Consider the following 18,030-nt stretch of genomic DNA (forward strand, 5'->3'; position numbering starts at 1 on the left):
GCAAATGGACTGTAGTTAAGAGGCAGTAGGATTACAATACCACACAGCTTGAGAATGGAGATGTTACAAAAACTACATGAGGGACATTTGGGAATAGAAAAATGCAAAAGGAGATCCAGAGACACTGTATACTGGAATGGTATAAATAAGGACATTGAAAACATCATTGGACAGTGTGAAACATGTAAAAAATACCAGAGCAAGCAGGCAAGGGAACCAGTGATGATTCTTGATCATCCTACTGAACCCTGGAAGAAAGTAGGAACAGATCTGTTTCATTGTAATGGAGGAGACTATGTGTTAGTCATCGATTACTATTCAAACTTCCCAGAAATTGCGCAGCTCACAACTGCCAACAGTGTTATTACTTGTGTCATGTGCATATTTGCTAGGCATGGAATACCAGACTGTAGTTAGTGACAATGGTTCAGCTAAGAGACCCTACCAAACCTATGGTCATATAATATGACAATTAACCTATAATCTACATAAACTAAGTAAAAGCTGCTGGCTTGTAAGCCCATTGAGCAGCATAGTTCAGACATTGTAAAACATAAACTAACTAAACGCTGCTGGCTTGTATGGCCCGCTCAGCAGCTAACCATAGCTACCACGCAACAAGAAGACAACAGCAGTATGCAGCATGTCATTGGGGTTTTCAAGTGGGCACCTCCCTTCACCGATGTTTCGTTAAGTTAGGCCCACGACACCTCGAGAAGGCTTAACAGTGACTTCCAGCGTCCTGGAGTCACCCCCCTCCACACCACCACTGCACAACCCTGTTTCCCTCACCATTCGATGTCTATCAACAGCTAATATAGTAACAACCATGAGCCAAACAAACAAATCTACAATGATTCGCCCTGTTGATGCAGACTGAACCACGTAACAAACAAGCAGATCTACCGCGATTCGCCCCATTGATGCAGGCCGAAACCACGTAACAAACAAATCGCGTAACAAACAAATCGAGGCCTACATGCGGCCTTCCTTACCTTAGCTAGTTCCCCAGCTAGCATGCTTCCTGCGCACCCATAACCAGTCGCTCGCTCTCTCTGCTGCCCGGGACATGTTGCTAACCGCAGTCCTCTGGCTCCTTCCCCGTACGCCCAGCTCACTCAGCAGAGCAATCACAGACTTTGCCACAAATCCACGGCAATCCACTTCTACCGGGCGGACATAAGCCTTCCATCCATTCTGCTCTGCATCTGCTGCTAACTCTGCATACTTAGCTCTTTTTCGCTCATTAGCCTCCTCAACTCTATCTTCCCACGGGACAGTCAGCTCTATGAAATAAACTACTTTCTCTGGCTCAGACCACAACAGCAGATCTGGCTGTAGTCGAGTGCTAACTATCTCAGCTGGAATAACCAGTTGTCCATTTAAATCCGCTCTCATCTGCCAGGCTCCTCCTACTCTTAGCTGTCCTGTGTTATGCCTGATGCCTGCTGGTCTAGCCTTTTCTCCCTCCCGTACAAACTTAATACATCTATTCTCTCTGTTAACGGCCATGGAATTTAAATTCACCCGTTTTTCCTCAATTACAGCTGCTAAACATTTCAGTACCTGGTTGTGACGCCAGGTATAACGTCCTTGGGAAAGACTAACCTTACAACCTGTCAGAATATGTCTAAGCGTGCAGACACAAGTGCACAGTGGACAGGCATTATCCTCACCTACCCACTGGTTTAGGTTCTGGGGAGTTGGCAGCACATCGTATGTAGCCCCTAACATAAATCTAATCCTGCTAGCCTCCATGCTCCAAAGCTCTCTCCACTTCAACTTCCTTTTCTCCACACTCTCCCAGTTCACCCACTGACCCTGCTTAGCCTGCGACACTGCCTTCGAGCATCTAACTGCTTCCTCTTGCTTCTGTACTTCTTCCACTACCATCTTTCTCCTTTCTACTGCTGATGCCTTGCTCCACAGAGGTTTCCCTACACACAGCCCTAGGCCTCCACGCCCTTGCTGTACATGACCTATGATATCCCTATGTTTAAGAGCTGCCTGTGCTTGCTGCACTGCCTCTTTTGCCTTCCACTTCCTCCCTGTCTTAACAGTAGGCGCTACACTCCTAACCACTGGATCCTTTGACTGAGTCAGAGTCATTTCCAGTCTAACTTTAGCACACTTAAACTCCTCTGTTAAGCTGGTAACTGGGAGCTCCAGAATGCCTTTCCCATACAAGGCTGTGTCACTTAAGCAGCGTGGGACACCAAGCCACTTTCTGATAAATGAATTAATCATTCTTTCTAACTTTTCTACCTTTGAAAGGGCAACCTCATACACCGTCAGCGGCCACATTAGCCGAGGCAGTAAACCAAATTGCCAACACCACAATTATAGTCAAAACTGGAGAACCTGAAATGGAAACAAAAACACATCGTCATGACAAGTCAACGAAACCTAAATGTTATTGTTTTATATGCAACTTTGTTATGTATTGGATTTTATTCAACCCATTATCTTGTGTTTTTAGGTTTATTTCGTGGAATTGCACTGCACATTATCAGTTTTATATGTGTTTCAAAGCATTATATGAGAGAGAGACTAATTCCAATCAGGTCTGTCGTTATGTCGAAATAATCAATTATGAATAATCATAATAAAGCACCATCAGCAGTTTTTGCTCATGAATAAATTAGTTAATACATTTTATACTCTTAAATATATCAAATATGAAAAAAACAAATAATCTGTATTACATTCCGGTTAACAGCGAGGGAACTTTGCACTGTCCCAGCATTGAAATAGGCTGTGTCACCAGCAGGGTGAGACAGTGAGATGGGCGGTTTATAGACTAGTGGCCAGGCTGGATGGGAGGGAGCAGCAGCAGCCTCAGTACCAGGCAGTACTCTCCGTCAGTACGGACTAGAGAGAGATAGAGGCTGCTACATGCTGCTGCTACTGCTGGTCCTGCCTTTGTTGTAGAGGGATCTTTTTTTTTTTTCCCTCCTCCATCAAGGTGACACTTAAACCAGTGGGATATTATTATTATTATTATTTTTTAATTTTTCCCTTTTTTCTTCTTATCTTTTTCACAGATTCCGAAGCGAGGGGAAATTACCTGGGTGTACCAATGTACTCGTTACACGCGGGCAGCGGTCTGCTTCTTCTGCTGGTGGTCTTGGCAGGACTGCAGGTAAAAAAGTAGAAAACTCCTGCGGAAATTTTGACTGTGCCAATCGTGCCAATGCTGCTGCTGTCGACCTAAGTCCTACTAACCGACGTGAGTGTGTGGGGTCTGCCCTCCAACTTAATTCTCTTTTGAAATGCATGGCTTCTACTGAAAGTACAAACAAATCACAATAATTTATTAATCATGATAATTTTAATAACAAAATGATTACTGCTATCTAAGCAATAGTTTAACAATTTATGCCATAATCTTTTATTTAGAAAAACATCAATATTAAAGTTAACACATCCAGACTGTAACAAGGAATCAGTGATAAAGTGAAGACTTTCAATCATTTCTCTGCACTGAGGAGAAGTCCTGTTAGTGCAGCTCTTCATCTCATGTTGAACGTCACTGCAGCCTGTCTGGATCACCTGAAGTAAAACTATACACAGACAAATACACATGTAAAATAATGTTATGTAACATACTTACTATAACTCTTGTCACTGTTCAACAGGTCATCATTTATTTGAGGAAAACATCATATTATATTACATTACTCTTATTATATATACAGTCTGTGTAGGACTCATGCTGTAATGGTCTGAGGGGTCCTAATGTTTTGGCAGTTTGAGTGTACTAATGCTGTAATGGTCTGAGTGGTCCTAATGTTTTGGCACTCTGTGTAGGACTAATACGGTAATGGTCTGAGGGGACATAATGTTTTGGCAGTCTGTGTAGGACTAATGCTGTAATGGTCTGAGGGGTCCTAATGTTTTTGTAGCCTGTGTGTAATGCTGTAATGGTCTGAGGGGTCATAATGTTTGGGCACTCTGTCTGTGCCTGTGTATGCACCTGTGCTCATTAAGTGTGTCTGCTCCTCAGGGGCCTGTTGCCATGGCTACATGCCGCATAGTACAAAGTATAAAGAAATATCTTTATACCCTAGGATTTGCCCTATGAAGAAATGAAGATAACTCAGAAACTACAAGTCCTATTGGGATAATGAACATACTGAGTGGCATTTTTGTTAACATTTTAATTAAGAAATGTACATTTATGCAAATGTAAATTCCCCCCCAACCCCCAACTTCGTCCCCCGCTATAAGAACAACAGATGCTTTTGTACGACTGTGGGGGCTTCAGAACGTGACCAAGAGGTTCTGGAGGCAACAGAATGCATTTCTGAAGGTTGATTTATGACTCAACTGTTGCCCCCCCCTCCCTATTGCCCTGTCACAGATTGCAGCAGAGAGCAGGGGTACCCCACCATGTAGACCAGGTTTCTCTGAAGATGTATACAATGTTGTGGTGCCAGATATCACAGAAAAAGGACAGCGCCTTTTCAGCGGTGAGTTGCACTTAACACTTAATGCTGCACTTAACACTGAGCACTTCCCTCAAAGGCACATATATATAACATATATCAACCTTTTTCCTCACTGTCTGAATTTAAATCAGACTAAACCTCTCCTGTTTTAGGTCAGTTGGGATTACCAAAATAATTTCTATTTAATAAATGCCACAATAATGAGAGAGAGAATTTCTTAGAGAATTTTTTATTACTTTCTTCAAAGTCAGAAGTTTGCATACACAAAGATTACTATGTCTTTAAACAATGAAGGAAAGCCCTGATGATGATGTCATGGCTTTGGAAGCTTCTGATAGGTTAACAGACAACATTTGAGTTAATTGGAGGCACACCTGTGGATGTATTTTAAGGCCACACCTCAAACACACTGCTTCCTTGTTTGACATCATGGGAAAATCAAAAGAAATCAGCCAAGATATCAGGAAGAGAATTGTGGAGCTCCACAAGTCTGGTTCATCCTTGGGTACAATTTCTAGATGCTTGAGGGTGCCATGTTCATCTGTTCAAACAATTATACACAAGTATAGACACCATGGGAATGTCCAGCCATCATACCGCTCAGGAATGAGACGGGTTCTATGTCCCAGAGATGAACGTGTTTTGGTCCGAAACGTGCGAATCAACCCCAGAACAAAAGCTAAAGACCATGTCAAGATGATGGCTGAAGCTGGTAAGAGAGTGTCATTATCCACAGTGAAACGAGTCCTGTACCGACATGGACTGAAAGGCCACTCAGCGAGGAAGAAGCCATTACTCCAAAAGTAACATAAAAAAAACAGTTTACAGTTTGCAAATGCACACAGGGACAAAGACCTTCATTTTTGGAGACATGTCCTGTGTTCTGATGAAACTAAAGTGGAACTGTTTGGCCATAATGACCATCGTTACATTTGGAGGAAAAAGGGGGAAGCTTGTAAGTCTGAGAACACCATCCCAACTGTGAAGTATGGGGGTGGTAGCATCATGTTGTGGGGCTGTTTTGCCGCAGGAGGAACTGGTGCACTTCATAAAATAGACGGCATCATGAGGAAAGAACATTATGTGGAAATATTGAAGCAACATCTCAAGACATCAGCCAAGAAGTTAAAGCTTGGGCACAAATGGGTCTTCCAAATGGATGATGACCTTAAGCATTCTGCCAAAGTAGTTACAAAGTGGCTTAAGGACAACAAAATCAATGTTTTGGAGTAGCCATCACAAAGCCCCGATCTCAGAAAATTTATGGGCAGATCTGAAAAGGCATGTGCGAGCGAGGCAGCCTACAACCCTGACTCGGTTACACAAGTTCTGTTAGGAGGAATGGACCAGGATTCCAGCAGACTATTGCGAGAGGCTTGTGGAAGGATACCTTGCGTTTGACCCAAGTCATACAGTTTAAAGGCAATGCTACCAAATACTAAGGAAATGTATGTAAACTTCTGACTTTGAAGAAAGTAATAAAAAGATCTCTAAGAAATTCTCTCTCTCATTATTGCGGCATTTAGCAAATAGAAATAATTTTGATAATCCCAACTGACCTAAAACAGGAGAGGTTTAGTCTGATTTAACTTCAGACAGTGAGGAAAAAAGGTTTATGTGTCTTTTAACACAGTGTATGTGAACATCTGGTATCAGCTGTATGCGTGTATATATGCGTTTGAGGGAAGTGCTCAGTATTAAGTGCAGCATTTGGTCCCAGACCACAAAATGGACCACAAGGTGAGCAGTTCTGGTGGAAAAAGTAGCGTCTGGATTGCCATCTCATTGCCATCCCTATAACTGTATCTGTAAGTGGCTTTCTGCTAGGACACAGAAAACTCTAAAATTGTATTCTATAATTCAAATACATTCACAAATTCTGCTGAATATGCCAAGCGTTTCTTGTTTTTTGTAACTTATCTGTGTGTGAACTTTGGATTTCAAAGCGTTCGTGTTTATTTAATTGAACTGTGTGTGAACTTTGGATTTCAAAGTGACAGTCACATTTAGCCACAAGGCGATCACACTGCGAGTGCATGTTTTCAGCCGGCAACCACTTGGCCACAGTCACAGCTAGAGTTATAAGCTTTTTGCGATATGGAGCTTTTCAGGTCAGTTGTGTGTGTATATACATACATACATACATACATACATATATATTTATATATATATATATATATATATATATATATATATATACACTATATTACCAAAAGTATTCGCTCACCCATTCAAATGATCAGAATCAGGTGTTCTAATCACTTGGCCTGGCCCCAGGTGTATAAATTCAAGCACTCAGGCATGCAGACTGTGAAACAAGACATTTGTGAAAGAATGGGCCGCTCTCAGGAGCTCAGTGAATTCCAGCGTGGAACTGTCATAGGATGCCACTTGTGCAACAAATCCAGTCGTGAAATTTCCTCGCTCCTAAATATTCCACAGTCAACTGTCAGCTCTATTATAACAAAATGGAAGCGTTTGGGAAAAACAGCAACTCAGCCACGAAGTGGTAGGCCACGTAAAGTGACGGAGAGGGGTCAGCGGATGCTGAAGCGCATAGTGCAAAGAGGTCGCCGACTTTCTGCACAGTCAATTGCTACAGAGCTACAAACTTCATGTGACCTTCAGATTAGCCCAAGTACAGTACGCAGAGAGCTTCATGGAATGGGTTTCCATGGCCGAGCAGCTGCAGCCAAGCCACACATCACCAAGTGCAATGCAAGGCGTCGGATGCAATGGTGTAAAGCACGCCGCCACTGGCCTCTAGAGCAGTGGAGACGCGTTCTCTGGAGTGATGAATCACGCTTTTCCATCTGGCAATCTGATGGACGAGTCTGGGTTTGGAGGTTGCCAGGAGAACGGTACATTTCAGATTGCATTGTGCCAACTGTGAAATTTGGTGGAGGAGGAATTATGGTATGGGGTTGTTTTTCAGGAGCTGGGCTTGGCCCCTTAGTTCCAGTGAAAGGAACATTGAATGCTTCAGGATACCAAAACATTTTGGACAATTCCATGCTCCCAACCTTGTGGGAACAGTTTGGAGCGGGCCCCTTCCTCTTCCAACATGACTGTGCACCAGTGCACAAAGCAAGGTCCATAAAGACGTGGATGACAGAGTCTGGTGTGGATGAACTTGACTGGCCTGCACAGAGTCCTGACCTGAACCCGATAGAACACCTTTGGGATGAATTAGAGCGGAGACTGAGAGCCAGGCCTTCTCGACCAACATCAGTGTGTGACCTCACCAATGCGCTTTTGGAAGAATGGTCAAAAATTCCTATAAACACTCTCCTCAACCTTGTGGACAGTCTTCCCAGAAGAGTTGAAGCTGTAATAGCTGCAAAAGGTGGACCGACATCATATTGAATTCTATGAGTTAGGAATGGGATGGCACTTCAGTTCATAGAATGAGTAAAGGCAGGTGAGCGAATACTTTTGGTAATATAGTGTATATATAAATACAATAATTTCAGTTTCCCGAACCCAAACGCAGCAGAGCATTTAGACGAGTCTAATTTACACATCATCTTTTTATTATATTGTTTTTTGGGTTTTGTATAATCACCCTTAAAGGGCACATTTCCCTCTTTTCTTTAGTTTTTTCTCTCTCCATCTTTCTCCTCCACTGCACCTGTTTTGAGCAATACCTTTGGGGCACAGCTTGAAGTGAATAATGTATGTGCGAGAAGGAGAATCAGAAAACCTTTGTGGACCTTCTGTCTGGCTGCCTGTCTTCCTCTTCCTCTGTCTACAACCCTGTTTCTTCCAATTTTCTTTTTCACTGTTAGGCTAATTTTAAACTTAAATCTGTCTCTGTCTCTTGCAGTGAGGTTTGTCAGCTGTGGCCGAGGTGGTCTGGTGCGGTTTGAATGCAGCAACCCATCTGACTTTCGGATAGAGGCCGACGGAGTGGTTTATGCTGCCAGGACTCTTCAGCCCTCTGTGCTCCCTGCGTCACCTTTGCTGATTAAGGCTAGTGACACCACCACTCAGCGGCAATGGGTGACTCAAGTCCAGATGACGTCATCCAGCCAGCAGGTGAAAACACCTTCAGCCACTTCTATCATGTTTGTGAATTGTTTGTTTAGTGTCTGACTGATGTTAAAGCCAAAGAAAGGTGGAATGATCAATTCCGCCCTTGCATCAAATAAATTATAATTATTTGGCACACTGCACATTCACAGATGACTACTTCTCTAAGTGTATCCGTATAGTGGGAGTGACTGGGGCACCGCAACGCAGCCTCTAAATAACGCATTATCTGCCCAAAACTCGTTCATTTCGCCAATATTTTGTTATGATACGCTAGTGCTATTCTCCGTTGAGTCCGTTGAGTTACCTGTTATCATCATCCGGGTCTGTAGCTTGACCTACAGACCCCAGAAGATGTCATCTCTGAGCAGGTAGCAGGTGTTACTAGGAGCACAAACATATACTCAACACGGTCCGTGGGTAGCAAGAGCAGATGCAGAACAGCTCCCCGTAAAGTTGATTTCACTGAGCATACCATATGATTGCGAGGTTATTGGCTTATCATCCAAAAGAGGACACACCTCTGTCGGCACTTTGGACGATGGGAAGCATCTGTCTGGGCTGTAGAGTGCCGCTCTAACAGTTCAACTGGTTTTGTTGCGCAGCCATCTGCAATTAGTTAGAATGCTCTTATGTCAACATCGCGGGCTGGCCGAGGATCAGAGGAAGTGGACAAAAAAGCAGAGCACATGTTGTGTTTGCTGACCTTGTCACAGGGAAATGAAGAGAAGCTCTAAAGACTTTGTTATTGTGGAAGTTTGAACTTCAATTAAAGACAGTGGACTATGTTATCCTACTCAATTAGATACTATCTGCTGTGTTAAACAGCACTGATTGGGCGTATTTTATCAGGACATAAGAAGAGGTCTGTCATTTAAAGCATTTCAAAGCGTATCATCACATGTTGTGCAGTTTATATTTTAAGCTACAAAGCAAGTCAAAACAGAAGGGCTTGTTTGATTGAACACACATTTAGAGTAGGTATTCAGTGACATTCGGAAGAGCTTGTTAGGTTTTGTGAAAAATGTCAGGGTGTTCTTTTATGGCCATTTTACAGTTTCCTTTGTTAGTGTCCTCTTGGCTGAGATCCACCGGTCAGTCTCAAATGTCATTCTTTTATGGATGATCACAATTTCATTCAAATGTTAATTTGAGCATGTTACGATGTTCACAGTGATTATGTTAACATGCTCTTGTTAAGCAGGCATACTGTACTGTATATTTACAGTGTTTATTCATTCAATAGCTGAATATTTGAAAGTTTGCACTTTAAATCAATTACATGACACCTTGACCAAGGTGTTATCAAAGTTAAGGAATCACAGAAACAATTAGTATTCATCCTGTGGGAGGCATGAATTGCTCGTACCAATTTTTGTGGCAACTTTTAGTTGTTTAGACCACAGCGGTCAACCTCATGATGGTTCAAATAATCTCCAAAGTCTATTTCAAGGCGCGAGTGTTTCCTCTAAATTTGAGATATTCCTGTCGGTGGTCCACCGTGTGACACGCCGCCAGCAAGGCTAAAATTGTATGTATGCATACTTGACTGCATAGATGTGATCACCAAATCATTTCCTTTTGTCAGGTCCAGCAAGCTGCCGTCCCTCCAGTCGTGTCCAAGGATTTAAAGGAAATAACATTTCCATCACGAAACACAGACAGCCAACTGAAACGCATGAAGAGAGACTGGTTCATCCCCCCAATCAATGTCCCAGAGAACTCGCGAGGCCCATTCCCACAAGAGCTTGTCCGGGTAATGTACTTCACCCTAACACATGCATGCACACAGACACTGTTCCCTCAACTTCAAAGAAATCTTTTTATGCCTGATATGACAACCTTGTGGGTTCCCCCTTGCCCCTAGCTCCCACTCAGAGGGTCACAGACTCGAGACTTAAATTTGAACAAAATGCTTCATATTTACAGCACTTTGCTAAAGATCAGGGGTCTTCTTGTGTTGTATTATTCATCATTTGTTTTGGAGCGCAGTCTAAACCAGTACAACCTGGCAGTATTTAGAAGCAGATAGAAATGTGAAGTGCCCACAAACATAATTGTTCCTCCAGTGACTTGTGAGATGTTATACACAATTCTATTTCCATGGCTCAAGGACTGACGTCGTCCAATTCATTTGCAACAATTCTGTGGCCAGAGTTATATATGGGTGGCTCTCAGGGGACAAGCAATGCTTAGGACAGCTAAGAAGTAGATCCTTTTCCGCATATAAAGCTTACATCCTTACAGCGTATTAAGTTCTGCTCATGCTATGCAGTGTGTACGTTTTATTTTTAATCTGGTCATATTTGAAGGGATGTTTCTAGGCTTTACTGGGAGATATCAGGGAAGAGGAAATACTCAGTTTGCTCTGAATAGATCGAGAGTGGAGGCACAGAAGAGCTCAGCTTACATGGCAAACAGGATAGACAGCCCAGTCAAGACAGAACTTCAATAACATGTCGACACTATATACTTGCTTGTACTCACACAGTAAGAGGAAGCTATTTTTAAACCAACGCTGTGATTAATGCTAAAAATGATAAATGTCAAGTAAGTCAAGCTGCATTAAAGTTTTAGGAGTATTAATAAAAAAATTACAGTTTTTTTTCCATGTTTATTATTAGAATTATTAATGTTTGACTGAATGACCTGAGAATGGTGACACACAGAAATCTAAACAATTAATAGCCTAATTAAAAAGAAAGATGAATACCAATCTCAGGTTGCACCTTTAATGCGATAGGCTACCACTTGTTGGTGTTGGCTATGTCAGACAGTGGGCTAGCATAGACTAGGGATGGCTCGATCCGATACTTAGGATCGGTATCGGTCCGATATTGCTCAAAATTTCAGGATCGAACATCGAAAAAAATAACTATAGCCCGTCCGATCCGATACCTAAGCCCAAATGCTCAACTTAACTTAACGCGATGTGGCGTAAACAGAGAGCAGCTGCTGCAAGCGTGTGTAAACAGAACGTCCTGACAGTGAATTAGCCTAGTGCTCTTATCATGTCAGCTGTGTGGAGTTACTTTGCACGCAAGGAGAGAAAAGTAAAACAGCTGAATGCAACTTGTGCAACGCGAGTGTTTCAAGGGGTGGCAGCAGCATGGACGCAAGTGTTTATGACAGTTATTTAAAGTTAGCAGTCACTTAAAGCAGCTATATGTCCTATAGCAGGGGTGCCCATTACGTCGATCGCGATCGACCTGTGCGGGTAGATAGCGTGCCATTGGGAAAAAAATAAATAAATAAATAAAAAAATGTTTTAGATGTTAGTCTGGCTTAACAATTATCTGTTGCAGCTCCAAAACAAACAGCAAGACAAACCTTCAACTTTATTTATTTTTACTTTATATTTGCAACATGCCCTCAGTTCAGCGGCACACATCCACAGCCACGCACAACTTCGACCACAACAACTCAAGACTACCGTCTTTCTTAAAGACACAGCGCTATTTTTGTAAAGGTGCAGTGCACCAATTTTTCTTGATAAAAATAAAAACAAAGATGGATAGAGCTTTCAACACTGTAGCAACAATTAATATGACTTAGGATAGGTAGATCACTTTGACTTGGTCAAAAGTAGCTCGCAAGCCAAAGAAGTGTGGGCACCCCTGTCCTATAGTCTTCAATGGAACATTGGAACTGAGTCCATTCTATATCAAGTTTGATATGGGTGTTTTACATACAGTTCAACCCCAGAGGTTACATGTGAAAGAAGAAACATTCAAGTTTGCAGTTTGCACTGATTTGAAGTTTAAATAAAGAGCTTATGGCGTGAGGCACATTGTGGACTATTTTATTTCTTCCCTTAGGGGAGCAGAATATTTGTTGCACAGTTTGACCATGGTGTTTTTAGATGTCCATATTGAGCAAAGCACATCTATACAAACTATATGTATTATTAACAACTTAACAGAGGAGAAGAGAGGGTATCGGATTGATATCGGTATCAGCAGATACTCCAAGTTGCAGTATCGGTATCGGTATCGGACATGAAAGAGTTGTATCGAGCCATCCCTAATAGAGACCTGACAAATCTGGAGCTTAGCCCTCACACATTAATACGTGTTTATGTTACAAATGCAAATATAATGTACATGTAGGTTGACAGCACAATAACAATGACTTCTGTCGGGTTGACTAATCCAACAGTTACAAAACCAAGAGAAAGAGTTTAACAAAACCTCATCATTAGCAGATTCATTGTAGTCTGTTTAGGCATCAAATGTGGTCCAGCTAATGATTTTATTTTCTAATCTCAAATCTCTGTTGGTATTTTTGATGTGGGCAGCTGTAGTGAGTAGAGATACAAGTCAGTGGATAAATAGTCTCTCAGGAAGCTGTTGCAAATCTATTATAATCTATTGAGTGTTGTCCACAGATACATAATTTTTTTCTGGAGCATTGTCACCAGACTTTTAGAAAAGAAACCATGGTGCACGTGTATTTGAGCAAATAACCAGCACAAAATTTCAGAATAAAATCCCCAATTTGAAGTCCTCTTTATCCAAATGTATAATAATAGATTAAGTGACTTTTTTTTTTAATGAAATTATTTAACTCCTTTTAAATATGAGACTATGGTTAGCAATGTTTTGAAACTATCAATAACCAAACGTTACTCTCACAGATTCGGTCCCACGATGACAAAGGCCGGTCCCTAAGATACAGCGTGACCGGTCCCGGTGCTGACCAGCCTCCAACCGGAATCTTCATCATCGACCCAATTTCTGGAGAGCTATCTGTCAACAAGCCCCTGGATCGAGAGCATATCTCCAACTTCCATGTAATTCAGACACAATAATTCACAAGAATTTTTTTTTCATGTGATTAGAAAAATGTTTTTGCTGTCTGCTTTATCAAGAGAAATGTGTTCCCTGGCGGTGTTATACATTCCTGCCTGTTGGCATGTGCTGAAAGATCATGAGTAGCCTAAACAGTCTCCCCAGACTCTATAAAGACTGTGGTCTCCCAGGAAATCTCACTCATCCGTCTGAGAATTTAAAGGATTTTTGGTGAATTGAGTGTGAGTTAGATGCATTGCAATAACCTCCAGCTGTAGCTGCTTTATTTATTAGTAGCTTTCCCATTCCATTTAAATGGCCTTTAGGTAATGTGCTTCAACACAAACTGGAAAACAGAAGGTCACAAAAGACTTTCCCATCAACAAAACCTTCACAGATGTTCCTGCTGGTTCACTTCAAGCTGTAGAATAGTACAGGAGCACCATCTGTGTGGGTTTCCTCTCACATCCCAAGACATTCATTAGTGATCGGCCGTAGGTGTGCGTGCGAGTGTGAATTTTGACCCTCGTAGATAACGGATTGTGATAATTCAGCTGCTTTTCCAATTACAGTTAGTAATGTAATCATACTCAACACTATGCGAGCTAATTAATGATGTCATATAGTCAACAGCAACTTCCCTAATTAGTCAACAAAGAATAAATCTGAAATGTTGTTGTAGTAGTATCGTCAAGATTAAAGTTAAATCTTGAAATAGGTTCATCATTTCTACATATCATGTAAAAATATGTCACGATTACATTTGACAAAACATTTTATATGATAAGTTCTGTTTATTATTTAGTGGTTAACGAAAGGATTGCTTGACTAATCTCAAAAATAATCAATAAATTAATCAACTGAGATCATGATAAAGATGTTTTAGTGATTGGACATCATGTGTTACTCTTGTGTGTGTATCTAGGACAGTGCACTTGAGGTGCCAAAAGATACAGGGAGTCACACTTGTTCTTGTTAAACCAAAGTGCTCCTGTGCTGACCCAGTGTTAGGCGACAGCATAAATGCAGCTGCAGTGCTTGCTTTGTTCACTCTCTGGTGGATATCTGACTAGATCTAATCATTGTTTATCTTTTTCCATGTGCATGTTGAGTTAGTTGTGGAAGTAACTTATTCTCCGTTTTGTTGGTCTGAATCAAAGAAATTTAGCTCTTCTCTTTTTTTCTCTCTTTTTTATAAAAACAAAAAAGATCCCATTGAGAGCTTGATTATCACAGAAGATAAAAGAAGATTAGGGTTGGTGTTGTGTCCCAGTATATTGTTTGCAATGGAGCCCTTGTTTGAACAGTCCTACAGTCCAGATATGTTTGTGTTTCCGTCCAGCTGAGAGCTCATGCAGTAGACCTCAACGGCAGCCAAGTTGAAAACCCCATTGATATTGTGATCAATGTGATCGACATGAACGACAACAGACCCGAGTTCACCCATCAGATCTGGAACGGCACTGTTCCAGAGGGCTCCAAGCCAGGTAATATATACTACATGAAGTGTATGTGCTGTGCTGTGAGCATTCAGCTCCACATGCTGCCACAGTGTTAGCGGATGAAGCAGCATTGATGTCATTGTCACTTTGTTAATGTTGTTTTTCTTGTATTAAAACTATCTGTGGTATGTTAAGGTCATGGAAATGAACTCTGAATGGATATATTTAATTGAGAAATGTTCACTTATCTTCTAAAGCCTTTTGATGGCAAATTAAAAAAAGAAATAAATAAAATAGAGGTGATGTGAAATATTCTGTCTCTTTCTATCAATCGCATAGGAACATATGTTATGAAGGTGACATCTGTTGATAAAGACGACCCCGGAACAGCTAATGGCATGCTGGGTTACGAGATCTTGTCACAGACTCCAGAGAGTCCGACCTCCAATATGTTCACCATCAACAACAAAACTGGAGACATCATTACAGTGGCAGCAGGCCTGGACAGAGAGGTATTTGACACTTTTATTTCTTTATGGTTTTCTCCATGGTCACTTTCTTATTTATAATTTTCTTGGTCCTCAGTACAGCTAAAGAGTCTCAGTCATTAACAGGGGTTGAATAGATATATTCAGCCTTATCAAGGCCATCCCTTCAGCTTGCATTTGATTTCAGACAGCATGTCTTTTCCCTGGTTTCCATAAATGAGTAGTTCGTTTGGTAATATGATAACGAAGTAATGAGCCAAATTGAATTTTGCTTATTACCAACTAAATGAGAAGTAGAAGTGGACTGCTTTACTCTTACAAGGCGGCAGCGTGCCTTAAATTCTCAGCTTATGTTGATACTGCTGGAGTGATGTGGCTTCAGCTCTGTGATCATTTTTTATCTTTCTCCTTCTTTCCCGTTTAGAAAGTGCCTCAGTACACATTGATCATCCAAGCCACGGACATGGAGGGCAACCCCATGTACGGCCTCTCCAACACCGCCACCGCTGTCATCAGAGTCACCAACATTAATGACAATCCGCCAGAGTTTACTGCTGAGACGGTAAGAAACGAGCTCACATCTGATGTGTCAACACAGTGTTCTTAGCGTAAGAAAAGCGCCACAAGGAACCCCCACTTCACCTCCAACATGGATATATGCACTCAACCGTCAGTTCTGCTCACTTACCTAGTTCTGCTTGCCCTGCATTTCTGTAACCATACAGATATACAAGTCGCCAGCCATGCGTAAAGCGTTATATCCTCCTCCAAATGTTGACACATGCAACTACAGGGATGCCTGCCCGAGTGAAAGATGCACTTACTGTTCTCGCCAATCACTGAAATTTGTAATGCTGCTGTTGTGCCGTCAGGGGAGCACAGGGAATGAGATGACCATGACGACATGATAAATTACCTTAGATGTCTATTTGCCCGAGATTGGTCCTGCTGTGCTGTGTGAGGCAGACCTTGGTGTGTTTTTTTGCAGTATCACTAACAGCTCGCTGTTCTGTTCATTCATGGTTTATTCATGCAGTTTTTCGGCGAGGTGCCTGAGAACCGCGTGAATGTCATTGTGGCCAACCTCACGGTGACTGACAAGGACCAGCCCAACACGCCGGCCTGGAATGCTGTCTACAACATCACCGGGGGCGACCCCACCGGCAGGTTCTCTGTGCCCACTGATCCGACCACTAACGAGGGCCTGGTAACTGTCGTCAAGGTAAGGCCTCCTCTTCAAACTGTTGCATAGTACCTGCATTTATGTATGCTATACTGAAAGGTTTAGATGTGAACATGTGCTAAATACCACGTCATTACTGCCAGTGTGGTGTACTTGCAACTTTTCTGCTTGAATTTTTGTTAATTCATAATATATAAAAAGTCAGAAGGCCTTTTTGAATTCAGATTAAAAACAGAATAGATTGGTTGCAAAACCCTTACACTCAGAATATTTACTTCTGTTGTGCATCCTTGAATTGACCACAAAAGGATTCAGTTTCTTTATCAGTCTTATGGAAAGTTTGTACAATATTTTTTAAGCCTTTACTTCCTCTTCTAAAATATTTTCAAGAAGAAGAAAATGCTTCAGTTCTTCAGGATGCTTTCATATCAGTGTCACAAAACCCAAATGTTTATGGTATATGATTTGTCACAGATTTTTATGTGTGTTTCACTCTCTCTATATATCCTCTTTTGCTGTTCCAGCCTGTTGACTGTGAAATCAGTAGGGCGTATGTGCTGACAGTGGAAGCAAGGAATGAGGTCCCCCTGGCCGGAGACATCCACTCTCCCCGACAGTCCACCACCACCGTCTCCATCAAAGTGATAGGATGTCAGTGAGAGTCCCTACTTCGAGCCCAACCCCAAACTCAACTCCACTGGTGATGGAAGTCCGAAGAGAAGAGATCATGTGGAAGGGTGGGGAGGCGGGGGGGGGGGGGGGGGGGGGGGGGGGGGCTGCAACGAAATATAAGGGATTTATCTGTTCATATTACCCCACTAAAGCTCAGTGAGTCACGTCCAGCACTTTGATGCACAACTCTCACTTGATAATGAATAGAATTAGCGCTATTATACAAAGCCGGCACATGTCTTTCTATTGAGGCAACAATGAAAGGCAGAAAGAAATGCAATTCTTAGTCCTTCTGTGTATGTACTACAAGCAGGTGACACTATTCTCAGTCACTGGATTAATTAAAATGATTCTCGCAACTGTCCCTTATAGTGTGCCTCTCTGTCACTGAATAGTTTTCTTTTGTCACTTCTGACGGTGATTTATTTTCATCAGTAGGAAGAGTCCGCCTGACCCATTATTATGTACTTGGGGCAGTGGGCTACCACCTGTGGAGCACCCAGGAAGCAGTTTTGGGTGTTAGGTGCTTGCTCAAGGGTCCTCACCTGTGACCCATCGGTCCAAAAGCTGCTTATTAACACCACTTCCCCCAAATTAATTAAATTAATGTAATTCAGAGGGTATTCTGGCCATTATATGGTTTTATTATATGTGTCATGATGCTGCCACCACCTTGCTTCACTAAAGGGTATGCTGTTCAGATATAATGTTATTAAACTCTGGCTTTTTACTCTAGTTTCTCTACCACAGAGGTCTGATTGATGGAGTGCTGCTGAGATGGTTGTCCTCTGGGCAGGTTCTTCCATCTGTGTAGAAAACTTCTGAAACTACGTTAGGGTGACTGATCGCCGACCTAATCAAGGATCTACTTGCTCGGTTACTTGGTTTGTCCAGACGCCCAACTCAATGAAGAGCGCTGGCAGTTTCAAACTGCTTTCATTTCAAAATTATTTCAGCCACTGAACGGTCTCA

The 18,030-nt window shown here is 42.0% G+C and overlaps 1 protein-coding gene across 1 annotated transcript; it reads left to right on the forward strand.

Annotated features, from left to right (window-relative positions):
- Positions 1-2,765: 2,765 nt before the first annotated feature.
- LOC311489895 (cadherin-4-like) lies at positions 2,766-17,816 on the forward strand (the record flags this gene model as incomplete). The annotated part of the gene is given in 13 exon segments (XM_084547205.1): positions 2,766-2,965; positions 3,045-3,142; positions 4,364-4,472; positions 8,278-8,489; positions 10,072-10,239; positions 13,120-13,275; positions 14,616-14,760; positions 15,055-15,227; positions 15,628-15,765; positions 16,240-16,425; positions 16,911-17,033; positions 17,035-17,123; positions 17,795-17,816. Coding segments are annotated over 12 exon segments (1,584 nt in total). The 5' UTR covers positions 2,766-2,965; positions 3,045-3,079.
- Between the last annotated feature and the right edge of the window lie 214 nt (positions 17,817-18,030).

The sequence above is a fragment of the Chelon labrosus genome, assembly GCF_963514085.1.
Source record: "Chelon labrosus genome assembly, chromosome: 6".
Taxonomy (NCBI): Eukaryota; Metazoa; Chordata; class Actinopteri; order Mugiliformes; family Mugilidae; genus Chelon; species Chelon labrosus.